The following is a 19345-nucleotide window of genomic DNA, read 5'->3' as shown; positions in this document are numbered from 1 at the left end:
CGACCTTACCATCACCAACACAGTTTTTCAGCTCCCTCACAAGCTTAAGACCTCATGGATGCACCCCCGTTCCAAGCACTGGCACCTCATAGACTACGTAATCGTCCGGCGCTGTGATCTCAACGACGTCTCCATCACCAGAGCCCTTCAGGGTGCCGAATGCTGGACCGACCACCGTCTTGTTCACTCCATTTTCCGGCTCAGGATCTGACCTCCTGTTCGCAAGAGAGCTGGCAGGAGACGGCTTAATTGCGGTGCCCTACGGGATCCCAGTAAGAAGCAGAATCTGCGGGAGAGTCTGGCCAGCGCTCTGACTGCCTCTCCCCCAACTCACTCCACTGTGCTTCGCGCTGCCTCCATGTCCGTACATGGAGCTTGCGACCCTACCATTGTCATTGATGGGTCTTCCACAGATCATTGGATTACCCTGTCCTCCACCATCCTTGAGGCCGCTACAACGGTCCTGGGTCACACCCGCAGACGTCACAAGGACTGGTTTGATGACACCTCATCAGAGATCCACAACCTTCTGAAAAGGAAAAACGCCGCACATGACCTCGCACCGGCCCTCTTCAACATATACCTAGTGGCTGTAACTCTTCTTTCCCGACACCAACTCCATCTGGATGACGGCATAACCTTCTGGTATCGGCTCGATGGCAGCCTCTTCAATCTGCGACGACTGCAAGCCAAGACTAAGTCCAGGACTAAGACTATCTTCGATCTGCAGTATGCTGATGACGCCGCCTTTGTCAGCCATTCGGCAGCGGGCCTCCGAAGGATCCTTGACACCATGGCCGACACCTACACCAGCGCCGGACTCGTCATCAATGCCAGGAAGACAGAAGTACCGTGTGTCCTACGAAGACCAGCCTTCTGATATGCCCTTTCATGTCGCGACGGAGGACATCAGTCAAGTCCACAGCTTTGTCTACCTGGGCAGCATCCTGAGTATGTCCTGTAATGTCGACGAGGAGGTCCAAAATAGGATATGAAAAGCCTCCAGCGCCTTTGGCTAGCTGTCACACCGTGAGTTTTTCAACCGGGACATCTCCATCTCCACCAAGGTCGCCGTCTATAAGGCCATCTGTATCTCCACCCTGCTGTATGGCTGTGAGGCCTGGACCATTTACAGAGCCCATATTAGAAGCCTTGAGGCTTTCCACATCTGTTGTCTTCAGCGTATCCTTGGGCTTACCTGGGCGGACTGGGTTCCGCATGTCACCATCCTCCAAACAGCCAGCTGTCTCAGTGTTGAGGCCCTCATTATCCAACGGCAACTCCGCTGGGTTGGACACGTCTACCGGATGTCTCGGGACCGACTTCCTCGCACGCTGCTCTATGGTGAGCTCTCCAGTGGATACCGAACCGTCAGAGGACAGATGAAGGTTCAAGGACCATCTTAAGGTGATGTTGAAGAAGTGCGGGGTCACACCCTCCAACCTGGAGCAGCTCGCCTCAGATTGGAACACATGGCAGTCTACATGCCATGAGTCAGTGGATCTCTTGGAGACTGCACGCACCCGCGAAAGAGAAGAGCGACGCCGCCAACGATATGTGCGACAGAACCAGGGGCCTCCTCCGGCTGATGGCATCCCCTGCCTGGCCTCCGAGTTTGGGCTCCGTAGCCACCAGAGGAGTCATCAGAGGTGCCCGTATCTGAACCATCTCAATGAAACTGATGGAAATAATTATTCATATCGGCAAAAAGTAGCAATACATGCAGGAGTGAACCTTGGCTGAGAGAATAGGTTTGACTTGGTAGGTTCAGGGAGGGGATATAGAGATCCATTCAGATCTGAATCCGTTCAGTGACCGCGTTGACTAGCTCAGATGGACTTGGGCAAAATATGGAGTTCCAAGGGACGCCGCAAAAGAGCGAGATTTAGTCAGTGGAGAGGTGCAGCTAACCTTAACTTTAATTTTGTTGTGATCTGAAGTTGCCAGAGGAGCCAGTCAGTAACATGATCCAGAATTTCGTCAGGAGCTGAGATGATTTGAGTAAGGTCAGAGACACAGCAAAGTTGAAAGCATGGACACCAAGAGCATCTGTGCTGTGAGAATGTACCAGCTTTCTCTTATGGTGAATATTAAAATCACCAGAGACCATCAACTCAGCAGAAGGATGTTGAGAGAATGCAGAGTTGATGCTGTTGGAAATTGCAACAAATATGACACAGTTCTGATCATAGGGAATGGTACAAACAGTAGAGATATATGGTGGAATGGAGAAGAGCAAGGCGAAAACACATACATGTACCATCACGTGTCACGTCCTCAAGGACAAGTAGAAACCTGAACTGTAGATGCAGAAGGATTGCATTGCTGCCAACTCCAATCGTACCATTTCGCCCACCAGACTTTTCATAAAATTCCTTTGTCAGCCTTATCCTTAAGTTTAGGTTCCCAAAAGTCAAGCCGGCTGCTGAGGAGCTGTATTATTGGCAGTGGGTTTATTTTCTTAAAAACTTCAATTCCTACTCCTCTATAGTCCCTCAACCTGATTTACCAAATGTTTGTCTGCCATTTTGGCCACTGGAAGCTGTGCTGGGAATGAGGTTGGCTCTGATAGTCATCTCTTTCTGTTTAGATTTAAATTTCTTAGATTCAGATGCTGGCTGGCCCTTGCCTGTTGCTTGACTAAACAAAATGCTTTCAAGAAATTCTCAAAGCCAATGACTCGACTCGAGTCCGTCTCGAGTCACAATTTTTGGTGGGTCGACTCAACTGAACTCTCAACTGGTAATTGATTTGACTCAACTCAAGTCACTATGAGCTAATGACTCGACTCGACTTAAGTTCCTCATTAGAAGAAACACATTAGCTCGAGTCAAAGGCTAATGACAGGCGAGTCCCAAAACTGCAAAAATACAGTACAAAGTTCTTAATGTTCGCACTCGTATTTTCGCGTTACCATCAAGTTGTGGCTGTTTATTGTGTACAAATATATGCCGCATCACAGACTCTTTAGCCCCACATTATGGTTTTATAATGTAGCGCACAAACCACTTCCTAGAACAAGACTTTAAATGCATTTCCAAAATTGTTGGTTTCATCATTGGCTTCAGGCGATTTTTTTAAGCCCTTGGTGGAACTCGAGCTAAATTTAAGTCCTGATTTGAAACAAAAATTAGATGTTTTCTTTACAGGTCAGACCAACAACAAAAAACACGAAAGAGCATACTTCCCCAACCTTGAGACTCAAACCAGCTGTACTAATAGATGGAGAATCTTTTTAGAAGAAATATGATCCAAGATGTCCCGATTTGGTGCAGTGGTTTTTGCTGAAGCACACGTCTTTCGTGTGGGTTTTATTGCATAACAATTAGTCCCTCTATCAAATTAAGATTCGCAGGTGCGGTTTAGTAATTCATTTGGACGAAAGGACTACCGACTTTGTCTCACTAAATAGACTCTAGAATAAAAACAACTGGACCAAGTTGGGCAATCTTGGTATCATTTTTCTTTTAACACAATTCCCCATGAATTGGTTTAGGTTGTTTTAGTCTCAGGACAGCAGAAGTACACTTTTTGGGAGTGGGGGCACCCTGTGTAATCTGGAACAGTTTTGTATGTGGCATTTTGGCTCTGACGTTATCTGCGTAAAAATGATTTCAGACCAGAAGCCAAACCAGAGACAACACCAAATTTTCATTTCTTGTTACATGTATTAAACTTTATGTAGATCTTTGGTAGAAATGTCCAGCAGAAACTTGTCTATCGGGTACCAGTCAGTTGCATTTTGGCAAATGTCTTCTTAAAGTACATTACCTGCACCCTCATGTATTCAGTCATGGATGACTATTCACCACTTTGAAGGAAAAACAAACAAACAAACAATCCCACTTAAAAAATTCTTTTAGATAATTACGTTCCTGTGTGCTGTGTATTGGAATAGGAGGTAGACATTGGAGTTGATGCAATAATGGTCATGCAAACAAACTTTTTTTGATTAATCATCGAAAACAAATTTTGGGTCATGCTAAAAAAGGTTTTCAGTCGCCAAAATGCATTGAAAAAGAAAAGCATGTTAGGCCAATGTGGTGAGAAAATGTTAATACTTATGACTTGAAGTGTTTTACTGCATTTTGGCATTGAATATGTGCAATATACATGTAACTCTTTAATTGGGAATGATTTACATAATTTTTTAACAGAAATTTCTACCTCTTTTAACACACAGCGACAATAAGGTCAAAAAATAAAGTCTCTGGTTTCTGGTGGGAGCTTGCCCCTAAAGTGGTGCGGCGACACATTTGTTTTTTCTCCTACTTTTTTTTTTCTTCAAATGTCAGCTGATGTTGCAGATGATGCTTCAATCCCCTTAAAACTCTCAAAAAATATCCTTTAGGGTGGAGCATGTAAAGAGATGACCCCAGTGAGGATTAAGAATTCTGCACCCACTTACAATCTCGACCGACACGAACATTCTTCGGGAAATTTGAATATTCAAGACAAAAATCAGAGAAAACGGTAACGTCAGACCACACAGCGACATCGTCATCGTGCCAGCCTTGACTCCATGGGCGCATGCGCATTCCTTACACTAACCCCTGGCCGTGATGAACACGTAAACGACGCTGATCAGCTATCAGAGCTTACTGCGTGCACATTTTGAAGACTGCACGCCCTATATTGCGCTCGCAATCATATACAGTCGAGTCTCGTTATAACAAACTCGTTCGGACCTAGCCAAATTGTTTGTTATATCAGAATTTTGTATTAAGAGGAACATCAGTCCCATTCATTGTGCACATAAATGCTCAATCGGGACCAAGGCTTTATGTTTGTTATAACCAGAATTTTGTATTAACAGAGTTTGTACTAACGAGAGTCGACTGCATTGCGATTTGCACATCACGTCACGTACAAACTTTTTTTTCCCAAAACTGCGCCAAGCCTGAACGATGTGGATTATTGGCAGCCTTGTTTTTTGCCCCCCAAAACATGTATCTCCAGTTGTAAAGGGACAAAAGAGGTACGTTCATTTAATACAAATCCTTGCTAAATAATGCTACGTGAAAACCTTATGGTATATACCTAAACTTAGATGTGTTCTAGATGAAAATTGATGATGTTGTCACATGACGTGACGTCACATTGAAGGTGCAGTTTGCTAAGGCCTATATGTCTACAGAACTATAAGAGTTCTGATCAATCTACTGCAGATGATTGTCCTATGAGTCTATTACATGACATAATAAAATACAATAACAGTTAACCGAAACAGCCATGTTTGTGCACAAACATACATTTTTTTCTTTCTTTCTTTTTCAGCCATTTCCCCATTGCATTTGTACACATTTTCATTGTGGAAGGCACTTTGCCATCAATCCGATTACCTTTATACTCAGCACACACTTAGACCAGCATCTGAAGATGTGTGCCAAATGTTTACGTTATCATGACGTCATCACGAGTCACATGCCGTCACATTTAATGTGCATATTTTAAAGGCCTATATCTCCAGATCTACAGGTCCGATTGGGTTGAAAATTGGTAAGCACCTAGACCAGGATGTGTTATAGATGAATAGGAAGTGATGTTACAATGATGTCATCATGGGTCACGTGACGTCACGTTAACGATTAATAGATTTAATCTTTGAAAATCAATATAAAATCAACCGTGAGACCTAAACAGGACTTGGAAAGAATTGCATACACGGACATGCCTTGTAGTTTAAAATTGGTAAAAGATGTGAACTTGCTTTTAATCATGTATGCTTTGGCTAAGTTGTTCTTTACAAAGAAATTAACGGTGATGCCATAAAATGTGAGAGCACCCTTTAGCAGCAGGTTGAAATTTTTTTTAATGAATAATCTGTTGATGAGTGTAGCGAAGTTTGCTGAAATAATTTTTTATAATTGATATATACAACCAACTTCATGCTAACAACAAGTTGAAGGAGGGGGGGGGGGAGTTGGTGACATCACCAGACCGGAAGTTAAATGAAAATCTTTACATGAAACGTGATGTCACATTAAAGGTGCATTTTTATAAGACTACATCTATGGAACTATGGGCACTGATCACTTTGCAACTTTCTACTGCACATCTATGTCCCATCAGTCTATAACATGACATAAAAATACAACAAATTGCCGAAACAGCCCTGTGTTTGTCCACAAACATAAATCTAGTTTAGGCCAAAAAAAAAAAATATTCGGTCTCTGGTCAGACCAAAGTTCCGGAATTGACGTGGGGACGCGTCTTTTTTTTTTTTTTCTTCAAGCTTGGATTGTACAGACAAGGTGGGCTACTATTTTGCTACTTGGTGTCCTCATGTACATTGGTGTCCTCCATAATTTGCCTTGGTGCTCTCGATTATTTGCCTTGGTGCAATTTCCCATTCCTTGGTGCTCTTTGGTAACAAAAATTGAGGTGCGGCAATAGAGGGCGCTGTTGGAGCTACCGCGGAACATTTTGGAAAAAAAAAAAGATTGACGCGCATGATTAAAATCAATGCACGCGCTGACCAGAGACCGACTTTTTTTTTTTTTGGCCTTATCCTTACATTTATATAAAAAGGGAGAAATATTCAACTGACTAATTTTCATAATTTGTTATCATTTCGTTCACTGCAATACTTTCCGGCATTATTTTTGTGTGGTTTTTTTTTCTATTTGGGGGCAGAGTTACGGTATTCTCCAAAGACATGTTTTGATTTATGACAAATTTTTGTATTTTACATTTCGTTTACTAAAGGTTAGAGCTGAGTGTCATGTTGATGAATAGCTGTTTATTTGAATCAGCTGACTCCACTAGTGAAGATCAACCAGATATATCTCAACTTGATTACCAAACAGTGAGTACTAAGTTTATTTAAAGGGCTCATGCAATGTCATTCTTTTTATGCTATCCTTAGAAATGCATCCTTGGGTCTCGTAGGCTTGTGCATAGTACAGGAACCGGGTACCCGATGGAAAAAATATGGTTACCTGGGTCCCGTAAAAGAAACCTAACCCTAAAATTCACATCTCGGAAGTTGCGGTTTTGAGTGTTCACCGGTGCTTCGACAGCAAGATACCAGTCCGTACCTAGACGTGCAAAAGTATTACGCACCAGCTGTACGATTTTGAACTTCAAATTTCACTTCGAAATATCATGGATGGTCGATAAATTTCCAAACCTGTGTGGTGTCATTATTTAGTCAGTAATTTTCGGCATTTGAAACCAATGTGGGAAAGGCGCGCTGTTTTTTCTGGCTTTTTCGAAAAACATTTTGCAACAAGTATGCAAACTTTGAGATGAGCTAGAAACCAAAAAAAAAAAATTATACCCCCACTTTTTGGATATTTTGTAGAAAACATATTGAGGTGTAATTCTCATCCAAATTAGTCTCAAGGTCACGTGATCCACAAGGTCAAATTCAAGGTCAAATTCAAGGTCAAAAGGTCATCATACTTCAAATTACTCTGGCATGAAAAATGATACTCAAATTGGGAACTCTTACGATGTTACCTTTCCAAAGAAACCAAGATAAACAAATTTGGCCCACAGATTATGGAGATATGGTCATTTGATAATTGGCCGCCACGTCCATTTTGACCAAAATTGCCCAACAATGATGAACGGTAGTGCAAAAACCGTTTGTCCGACGGTGCTAAAACTTAAGATTTCAGCTTTTTCAGCCAAAATTACCCCATACACTTAATATGACCCAATTTGGAGGGGATGGGGTTTAAACTTTCCATTTTTTGGGGTGATTTGACACGGAATGACCCGTAAGTGAAGTTTATGAGAAATATGAGACCCATTATGTAGCACCTTATAAGGGTATACAAGGTGCTGCGGTGCTTATTGCAGCCACTGCCAGAAACACTGGGGCAAACCCCTTCTCTTAGTGATAAGTGTTACTGGGTTCTTTAGCGTGCAACACACGGGACCTCCGACCTACAGCTTAACATCCCATCCAAAGGAGGAAGCAATAATGGTAAAGTGCCTTGCTCAAGAGAACAAGCACCATGTTCCCACGGTCAGGATTTGAACCCATGTACCACGGCACACGAGTCGAACACCGTAACCATTGGACCACAGCACCCCATAAATCCATCTTGGATTTTACAAGGACGACACTAGTGACTTCAAATTAATTGTCATTCTGGACTCATGAACGCTAATTGTTTGATAAAACATGAATTGTATGAATAAAATAAAACCACCCGAGACACAGATATGAATTTTATTGAAATATTTTATTGGTTTACATGCCAAAAAAAAAGAAAAATCAATTTGTTGGTAATTTGTACAGTTGGTTACATGTACCCGATTCTATAATCTGGACCCGGTTCCTGACATCCACACTCGGGTACCCGAGTGTTGATGTCAGGAACCGGAACAGTTTGGATGACTATTGCACTTAGGCCTTCATGTGTACATGGAATGGAATGTATGTGTACAGCCCAATAGGCTGCAGTTCACAGAGTTTATTAGAATCTTGGCATTTCTCAACATTATTTTGTATTTTTACTTTTGACCTAATGCCGCTTTCCACAGGCATTAGAAATTAAAACACCATGAAAATAAGCATTATTTGAACAATTATAAGTCATGCCTGGCATTTTTCATGTTTTGGTTAAGTTGGTATCATATCAAAACGAAAGAATTTTTTAGTCCTAGTCCCACTCTGCCATGTCCTAGTCCTACTCTGTTGTGCGGCAGGATGCGACATGTCAGTGGCCTAGCCGTAGTGACTCGGACTTACTTTGCCTAATGAACTCGGCTGAGGTGACTCTTAAAAGCCAACCTTGTGCCAGCCCACTCTGTGAGCTTACTCTTGCAAAATCTGCAGATCGCAGAGTGCTTCAAATTGTTTGCCTTCCGGTCATGGAATTCAGTGTGGTCTTTGAAACTTAACTTTATTACTGCAGAGTGTGCTGACATGGTTGCACTCAATGCGGTGCGCACGCATAGCGCATTCGTACAATGCATTGTACCCAGGTACCGCAAGGGAGTTTGCGTTACAGTAGGCCAGCCAAATGTGGTAAAGTTCTCTAGAAAATAATTTCACGGTATGTTTTGGTAATAGCTGGCATCCATGCTAGATCAATTCTTTGAACCACAACAAACAAGATGTGGTTGGATACCATTGTTAATTTTGACCATAAATATACCTTATTTGCATAATTGATAACACCTGTCGTGTAATATATTTTCCCCAAGATTTGGGTATATTTGTTATTTTTTATTTTTTGAAAATTTTATTTTGGTGATTCTTCTTACACATCCTTACTTCAATAACATTTTCCAAAGCATATAAGTGGCTGTATAATTATGAGGACATAGTAACGATCAAAAATGGCTACTTTCATACCCAAAAGTTGCGCGCATTTACCTTGTCTCCAGATATCTTCAAGTAGTCTTGCAAAACCTCAGTATTGATGAGCTTCAAATTCATCAAGTTGCTAACTGGCACAGTAACCCAATTAAAACCTTATAGAAAATCATGTGAACAAAGATAACGTTGTGATATTTAGCCCAGCAAACAAAAACGGGGAAAACGAAGTGTTTGTTAATTGGCATAATCAGTGAAGGGTTGCCTAACATGGGCGACTTGAAAAGTTCAAGGAAATTCCCAAAATTATTGGAAAGAAAATTAATGGACAGAAAACATATTGACATTGACATAATTATTGGTGGATTTCCTTGAACTTATTCAAGTCTCCCATGTTAGGCTACCCTTTGTCTAATTTAAGCCCTGTTTACGGACAGCCAGCTTGTTTTTCCTCGTTTTTGTTTGCTGAACTTAATATCACAATGTCATCATTGTTCATAAGGTTTCAATAGGGTCTATTGTGCTAGTAAGGGCCCTGTCACACTTCTGCGTATCCTAATTCCTTATGAGTTGCGCATTGACATTTTGTTCATACACAGTCGTACGCACAATACGCACCTCATATGCATCTCTATCGTTTTGTGTAGGTTTTATGTACGCAGATATACGCATGGTACGGCCCAGTACGCAGGATAGTTTTGGGCATGCACAAAACTACGCTGCGTACGCTGTTGCGCAGGTCATAAGTTATAAATACGCAGCGCATCAGTCCCGCATCGGTCGAGTGCGTTACGAGTACGCTATGTGTTCGTGACGCACCCCATCAGCATATGAGCTGCCTGTATTGGACGTATACATAGCGTACTTGCAGCGCAGATGCAACGCACGCTGAACGGCGAGCGGCGGAAATGCGGCGGGAATACGCTCAGAAGTGCGTCGAGCATGCGGTCGGTATAAGTCGGGTGCGTCCGGAATACGCTCGACATGCACACTGCATACTGACCTATTCGCAGCCCGAAAAATACTGTTGTGCACTGCATACGCAACTCATACGCATCTCATACGCAATGTACGCTAGATGTGCGTCGCACATAAGTCAAAGTGATCAAAACATTTCGACGTTAATTGAGCGTACGGCTGCGTATTGAAAATTTTTGATAAGGAATTCATAAGGAATTAGGATACGCAAAGGTGTGACAGGGGCTTAAGCAACTTGGTGGAAGTGGAAGCTCATCAATACTGAGGTTTGGCAAGACTACTTGATGATATCTGGAGACAAGGTAAATGCATGCAACTTTAGGGTATAATGGTAGCCATTTTTGGATCATGACTGTGTCCTCATAATTATTCAGTCACTTATATACTTTAGAAAATGTTATTTCAGTAAGGATGTGTTAGTAGAATCACCAAAATAAACTTTTCAAAAATAAAGAAAATACCCAAAATTGGGAATAAATATATTACACGACAGGGATTAACAATTAATGCAAATTAGGTATATTGGGATCAAAACTTAAGGGTCGCATCCACATACATTTTCTGCTCCATCCTTTGACTGATTGATCTGACATGGTTGCTGAATTTAGGATTGACAGGCCTTTGAGTCACAGTGTTTTATTACACTATTTTATTATTACTATTATACTTGTCAATCCTGGCCAGCTTAGATTGAGTTGTTTTTGTGTAATTTTGCTTATTTTTGTGGATTGCTTGTTGTATTTTGTAATTTGGCCGAATAAATAAGAATATTAATAATTTAGAAGTAGGTTTCAAGGTCTTTGGGCGTGGAAAAACTAAAATCCACACACACAAAAATCACATGATAACATAACATGTAGTTGTTCGCATGAATGTGCAAAAAAAAATCTTGTACTCTAGATACAGGACTATGACAAATGCTAAGTTGATGGCACGTGACACAAGATAGTGTCATCATGACATCATAATCATTCAATGTACTTTGTACATAAACAAAGTTTGAAATTGCTCTAATTACAGTGCGATAACAATAATGTGATCATGATGCCACTCTGCATTTTGCAGTTTAGCAACATATTCTTTGTTATCAGCAGGTTTCATTATGATTGAACCCTTGTCTTACGTGTGTTTTTAAAAAAAATCACATTTTAATGATCTCACTATGAAATCACACATTTTTCTCAATTCTGTACAAATCTGTATGACGCACCATGGCTATAAATATGAAAATAAATTTGCATTTGTGAAAACAAAACAAGAGGGGGGAGCGGCTTTGCCGCCCATCAACCGCTTTGTGGGCAAGATATGCAGCTTGGCTGCCTGTCAATCACAAGCAGTCGAGCAACACTTGAACAACTCAGGAACACAAACAGTCTTTCCTTCCATACCTACTGTGGTCATTCTTTTGTATTCATGTAGTAAAAGAAAAACAAAGAAAAAAAATCATTTTATTTGCACTGTGAACACTCTTTCAACCGATATTTCTTTTTTATCACGATTTTCTTGAGTGTTCCTCTTTATTTTGTGATGGATAGGGGCCTAAACAAACCCAACCCCAAAAATGCCTTTAAACCTGTTTTCCAGAGAGGGGGAACCCAGAGTTGTAATGAGTCACTGATTTTTGTGACTTGAGTCGAGTCAAGTCAAATATTTAGCTTGAGTCATTCCAGTCCCGAAAATGTAAACACTACATGTATACAACAAATAAAGACAGTAGAGAAAGTCATTTGAATCACTAACAGTTAATACCGGCGTTCAAATCCAAGAGCTCAATGAGAAATTGCCCTAAGCCAATGATGAAACCACGAATTGGAAAATGTGTTTAAAGTTCGGTTCCGGGATAGTATTTTGTACATTGCAGAACCACAAGGTGGTAGTCTGTTTGTACACGACAAGCGGCCGCTGTACCCTTCTATATTCGCAAAGTGACATGAACATAAAATTTGCACCGTAACTCATTGCAAGTATTTTTCGCAAGGTGTTGCTTTTATTTTTTGGGACTCAAGTCTTAATAGCCTCCACTCAAGTCGAGTCAAGTCGAGTCTTCTGATGAGGGACTCGAGATGAGTCAAGTCGTTTGCTCGCAGTGAGTTAAGTCATTTAGTCTAAGGGACTTGAGTAGAGTTGAGTCACCAAAAGTTGTGACGAGTCATCGACTCTTGAAGGGTAAAACCCAACATTGAATTTTCATCACCCCGACGCAAATTCCATCTTATGAATAGTTTCATGGCCTACTGATCCCGCAAGCTCAGAGGTCGAGTGGTAAGATGTCTGTAATAGAAAGCAGGAGGTTGTGGGTTCGAGTCCCACCTGAGTGATTTTTTCAATCTTTCACTCGGGAGGTAACACACTGAGTATACAGTGTTTATACGTCGGAATCATTGACTCGAGTCGATGTTACAATTATGGGGAAACCTAGTGTGGACGTGTGCAAGTCCACAAAACATTCACGCTACCTGCACCTCTTTTGTTCACAGGTCAACAAAGAGTATGCAAGGTTAGAGCACCCATACATACACCTACACCTTTTCTTCTTTATTGTTTAGCAGCAATATATTTACAACTTGAAAAGACGGGAAAAGTGGGCAATGATCAAAGCGTTTTAGGTACGACTGTACTTGAAATAAAGTTCTCATATTGGGTTGTTTTCTGTCACTTATACACAGTGCTTCACCCGCTTACATTCGTAAACTTGGCATGGCATAGTATACCACCTGTCTGAGTCATGTCAGGTCCTCCAGAGACCCAGTATTCAGATTTGACTGAAGATAACTGAAGTGAAATATCTAGGCCCAAATGAAACCTTCTATGGACTAGTTGCCAGACCCTGCATGGTCAGTCATACTTCAATTTGTGGGAGAGGAATCTAATGTACTATCCAGTGTATCGTTGAAGCTGTAGGTATGCAGTGTTTAATGTGAAAAGAATCTAATAGGGTTTCTCCTTTTCACAAATAGCATTTCATCCACAGCCACTGAAGAAGTATTCTCATTTTTATTCAAGCATATTTTTTATGTTTCCAAGAAAAAAGAACCTGCAGCAATTAGGCAATTTTTGGTCTGTGATGGGGGGGACTGAGCTAAAATTGTGCAGCATGATGTGAAAGTTAAAATGTGTTTTTGTGTTAATTCAGGTCATGGCAGAGAAGCTTGTGGATCCAGTTGCAGCTGAGCAGTTGTTTCATACCTATTGTGAAGACCCACAATATCAGGATCTCTATATTAATTTGGTAAGAATATGTATGTACATGTATATAGAATGTAATTCAGATATAATGGTGCTCTCCAGTTATAAGAGGAATCCCACTTTTTGGACCATCTGTCATGCATATTGCCCCCCCCCCCCAAAAAAAAGAACAGTTCTTAAACGAACAAAATATTGTGTAAAGTTGAATAAAATTCTGATTAAGGAATCATGACATGTTACTAGAGTCAGGTTTTTCACTTGAATAACTGTAATGCTCATCTTTCTAAGAAACATTGTGGTTCACAACTTTTTGGGTCAATGTGATTGTTAAAAAATGTAATATTCAATGCTTCAGAGCCAACCCTTGTATCCATAAATTCCATAATTTAAGGAGCATTAGTGTAAACTTTTCTCTACAAAGAGTAAAACTGTAGACCTGTATTAGCAGCAACTTAATAACTTGTTTAAACAGTCATATGATGTTTTTACTTCAGGAAATTACGTTTTTCCCTTCATACTCTATAGGGCCTGAAATTTGGGCAAAACAGTACTTGACATTTGTTATGTTATTCAGGAGGATTAAATGATATTTTTAGCTGTTTCGGTGTACACACCGAAACAGCTCTTGTTTTTGTTATAATTTTTTTTTCTCTTTTTACATTTTTTTTTCTTCCACTTTTTTCCGGGTTTGGGACTTTTTTCTCATCCGATCGCCTTCAAACCTGGCACACATTGAGACCACCATCTGAAGATTCAGGCCGAATCTAGTCCGAAAATTTGGGACTCTCAATACTGTGTATGAGAGTCCCAAAACTTAAGGTATCCATATCGTGCAAATGTTTGTGCTGCATAATATAACCAGTGTGAATCAAATTTGCAAGCATCTTACTCACTACAGTTTCTTCAATAATCCCTGAAACTTTTGCCTCGCAAAGTTGCTGTTGTGAGCATTGCATCACCAAATTCAGCTTTTAATTCTAATTTTGCAGAGAGTTATCGAAATCCATACGTGAGAGATCACATTGATGTGTACTGCAATGCATTGTGCAAAAAGACTCCTCAGCTATAACATTTTCATAGTGTAGATAAAACAGCGCCCTCTTGTTGATCTGAGTGAATGCAAAATGTTTCATTTTTTAACAGAGGGCGCTATGTTCATTTGGCCATCGATTAAAAAAACAAGTAAGCTGCAAGGCTCAACCTACACCTACCCAGAATACATTGGGAATCACACACACATTTCCAGAGCATGGAGATTGATGTGGATGGTTTTTGAACTGCCAAAATCTTGCCTTAAAATTGGATTTAAGGTCTCAAATTTCGCAGGTGACATGCTTGCAACTATATCATTTTGATGTATGTGTTGTGTGGGCATTAATTAGCCAAATGGTGAGTAAAAAAACGTCAATAGTAATTTTGCACGTCTTTATGCACTCACGGTCCCAGTCTGGGCCGAATCATGACGTCATTGTGACGTCATCCGAAAAGTGCTTATTTTAAGGCCTATAGATATCTACAGAACCAGAGGTACGATCAGCTTCAAACTTGGTTTGCAGGTATTCCGGGACGTGTTATAGACAAAAATTGCAGTGACGTCACGATGACGTCATCATGTAATTTTATGGGTGTGAGTGACCACTGATAAAAATAGCTGAAAACAGCTGAAAAAGGTGTAAAAAAGCTGAACTTTGGAAATCTACTATACTTTTGTACACAGCAAGTGAGGGAAAAAAGCTGGAATCCAAACCAAAAAAAGCTGAAATCAGCTTAAAAGCAGAGATTTCACACCCCTGATATATATACAGTATATATATATATATATATAAATCAATTTTTGGACCTTTTAGTCATATCTCATCAACGGAAAGTGGTAAATTCAAAGTTCTTTTTGTAAAAGGTTTCTTAAGTCATAGATAGTTGCACACAATCTCGTGAAATGTGTGACGTCATGACGTCATTAAAAACTTGATTTTTTGATTTACATATAAGGGTATGTCCGATTGTTTTGAAACTTGGTGGGTAGGTAGGTATTGATAAAAGCATTCAAAATCTGAAGTAAGGTCATCATGACGTCATCATCTGATTTTAAATTAATTTCTTTAATTTAAATATTTTCTTCTAATTAGCAAAAATTACATAAAATATGGCCTGATCGACTTCAAACCTGGCACACACTTAGCCCCATAAATGTGGCCAATTTACTGGACAAAAACAAGTCAACATGTCAAACTTTGTCAAATTTTGATTTTCACATTTGGGCTTAGTTTGTAGTTTATTTTTACTTTAGAAGTATACTCACCCTCTTTATAGGGTAATCAGAAAGTGCTGCCTTTTTCAGATGTCTATTTTTCCTGAAATTTCCAGATTCGTTTGCGCACGTTTACGTATCAAAATTTCAACATGAAATTTCATGAAAATTAGACATCTGAAAAAAGCAGCACTTTCTGATTAGCCTATAAAGAGGGTGAGTAAGCTTCTAAAGCAAAAATAAACTACAAACTAAGCGTAAATGTGAAAATCAAAATTTGACAAAGTTTGACATGTTGACTTGTTTTTGTCCAGTAAATTGGCCACATTTATGGGGCTAAGTGTGTGCCAGGTTTGAAGTCGATCAGACCATATTTTATGTAATTTTTGCTAATTGATTTTGAATGCTTTTATCAATACCTACCTACCCACCAAGTTTCAAAACAATCGGACATACCCTTATATGTGAATCAAAAAATCAAGTTTTTGATGACGTCATGACGTCACACATTTCACGAGATTGTGTGCAACTATCTATGACTTAAGAAACCTTTTACAAAAAGAACTTTGAATTTACCACTTTCCGTTGATGAGATATGACTAAAAGGTCCAAAAATTGAATTATATATATTTATGGGGTTAGCACACACTTAGACCACCATCTGAAGATTCAGGCCGAATCATGATGTCATCATGACATCATCACATGTCACGTGTCGTCATCCTAAATTTGCATAGTTTAAGTCCCTATATCTACAGAACCAGACGTCTCATCGGGTTCAAATTCGGTATGCAGGTATTCCGCGAAGTGTTATAGACAAAAATAGCAGTGACATCACGATGACGTCATCATGTGATTTTATATCAATTGTTCAATTGTTGGACCTTTTACTCATATCTCATCCATGGAACGTGGTAAATTCGAAATTCTTTTTGCAAAAGGTTTGTTAGGTTGAAGGTGGATATAGAAAATTTCGTACAAGGTGTGACATCACCATGAAGTCATGAAAAATGGTGGTTGTTTTTTTACATCGGATCGACACTTAGACCACCATTTATAGAATACTCATGCACATATGTTCATTCAACTTAGATGAAACTCCTTTTACGGCAGTTATTGCTAAAATGGTTGAAACAGCTCAGTGTTTGTCCACAAACACATTTCTAGTTTTCCAATTGCTACCCTTTCAAAAATATGTTCCTGTCATAAATGTTTACATTGGGAATCAATTGTTAGCTATGAGAGTTTGCTAACAAATACAAATTAAATATTCATCAGCAAGCTGCGGCATTTCATTGGTCCATTCCAGCAATTCAACCTTGTGAAAGTTTTTACTATCTCCCGGCATCTTCATACGCGCAGGCGACACACAAAACCAGGAAGGTACTATCACACACTTGGGACGCTGACGTAGGCAGCCTTGGGTGGAGGGGGGGTGGCAGAAGGGGCGTTGTGAGACACACACCCCCCCCCCCCCCTTGACTGTTTCATAGCCCCCTAAAAATATGGGGACCGGTAGCTAGCTCCCATTTAAAGCCATTGATTGGATCACCTCTGGGAGCACACATCATGATTTTCAAATCGCTGTTTAGCAGCTCAGTGCATAGACTGTGATTGAACACACGATTATCAAAAAACTCAATTGACTTACCCCAAAAAAGGTATGAATATTTTAAGTCTGAATGACAATGGAGACAGGGAACTAGATTCCCCCCCCCCCCCCAGCAACCTCTCTGAATCCACACTTTGTGTGTACATTGTATTATTCAGGCAACATTGAACATAATTAAAAGAAAACTGTGATTGCATGTTTAAATTGATTTTGATGTATCAAACTTTGCATCGTTTGGAATAACTTTTTAAAATAGTTGTAGTCAGCAAACAACTGGTTTACGATGCATTGGGAAATTATTAAAAAAAGGATATATATTCAAAGCATAAATGTGGTGTCAGCGATTTGCAGTTACATAATTTCTGTTTTATCATCAGGTGCCCTATGTTAATGTATCAGCACCTGCAGTTCCACAGTACTTTTCACTCCACCGGACATACATCATTCTGCGCACCCTTGGATTACGTCATCTGACTGTTGTTGATGGTTACAACAATGTTGTAGGCATCATTACACGTAAGGACTTGATGGGTTTCCAGATGGAGGAAAAAATTGGGGCTGTGCTGGCCAACAGACTAGAAGGGATTAGGTTGCCAAGTCCCTCATCTGTGAAGTCTAATGTGGAGCTTGATGAGGTAACTAATCATGGAGGAAATGCCTCTCAATGTTGAACAGTACTCATAATTGTAAGAAAATAAATTTAGTAATTGAGACAATTTATTATATAACTAATAAGTTTGACTGAAGTATTGTTCCAAGAAAATAAATTGAATTTGTGGTAAAAGTTCAAAGAAATCAAGTTGTTTTTATAGGAATATCTTTCATATTCAGTGTTTCAAATGTATGTTGTTTTAAAATACATATCAACTGGGGCCAAGTTCGGGCAAGGACCATTAGTCGACTAGTGGTTTATTTGTGACGTACCTTACGCCTGCGCACTAATAGCAAAGTGCGAACGTCTCTAGTCGAACGCTGGTCAAAATGTCATTGCAAAACGTCTGGATCCTGGCTCCCTGCTGTGCGTTATGAACGCGCGCGGCTAAGGTTACCAGCGAAGCAACCAACCCCAGTAGGTTGGTTCCAAATAGTCGACTAGCGTAGTTAACCATCGTCGACTAGACAGAGTTCGGGCAAGCATTAGTCGACCAATGGTTAACTATAGTCCTTGCGCGAACTTGCCCCAGTTTGCACATACAATTTTTGTTGACATTTTTAATTGGCAATTTTTTCAATCATGTTGTTTAACCAGTTCACGCTGGGATTATTTTGACATTGACTGGACCCGAAGACGTGTTCAGGCTGTCATCGGCAGGGTACACACTCTGATATTTTTGGCCTCGCTCATTGCATGTTTATCAGTCATCCGTTCCAGATACTGCAAAACCTTTGTGTGTATACAACTTACAAGTCATCCGATGTGAACTGGTTAATGAAGATCGTTTTATTGTGTAGCTTAAAAAAAGTTTTGGGGGACACATACCACTCCTAAATTCTGGATGTCTGTATCTTCGCACGGCCATACACACTAGAGGTACTTGTGAGGAACAGTACTCCACAATTGAAATCTTTAGAAATAGGGATAAAAGGACAACAATGCTCCTCCCCTGGAACTTCCATCCGCTGGAACATCCGTGTCCACGCGTATGTTTAAAGTTTAGGGTACATTTTTGAAAAAAAGTGTAAAACTTCAACATGCTTTCATGGATTAGTATGAAACTTGGATGCAGTGACCCTTGGGTGGGAAGACACAATTCTTCATAGGATTACTGAGGTCAAAGGTCATGTAGGGGTCATTGGAGATCATTGTCCAAACGTTTTGTCTATAGAATTCAATGGATTTTAATGTAACTTGGATAGAGTGATCTTTGGGTGGAGGTTCATGACAAATCTTCAGAAATTTGGTCAAAGGTCATCTAGGGGTCATTTGAGGTCGTTTAAAAATGCACCAAATTTAACTCTTTTTTTTTCGACAGAAATGAATGGGTGTTCACTTATGTTATTGAGAATAAAGGTTTGGGGCTGCTAATGTGTTGTCTTCACAATG

At 40.1% G+C, this 19345-nt stretch overlaps 1 protein-coding gene across 2 annotated transcripts in view; it reads left to right on the top strand.

The window, feature by feature from the left end:
- Positions 1–18275, top strand: part of LOC119739432 (chloride channel protein B-like) — a 92654-nt gene extending 74379 nt beyond the window's left edge. For both annotated transcript variants that reach the window (XM_038214383.1, XM_038214382.1), the window contains exons 15-17: positions 6709–6808; positions 13389–13484; positions 17679–18275. In XM_038214383.1, coding sequence (XP_038070311.1) covers positions 6709–6808; positions 13389–13484; positions 17679–17972 — 490 coding nt within the window. In that variant the 3' untranslated portion in view covers positions 17973–18275. The remainder of the gene's footprint in view (positions 1–6708; positions 6809–13388; positions 13485–17678) is intronic.
- The last annotated feature ends 1070 nt before the right edge of the window (positions 18276–19345 follow it).

This window comes from Patiria miniata, unplaced genomic scaffold (genome assembly GCF_015706575.1).
Source record: "Patiria miniata isolate m_02_andy unplaced genomic scaffold, ASM1570657v1 HiC_scaffold_30, whole genome shotgun sequence".
NCBI lineage: Eukaryota > Metazoa > Echinodermata > Asteroidea > Valvatida > Asterinidae > Patiria > Patiria miniata.
The sequence above is the reverse complement of the archived record's forward strand: the minus strand, read 5'-3'. Positions and strand labels throughout refer to the sequence as shown.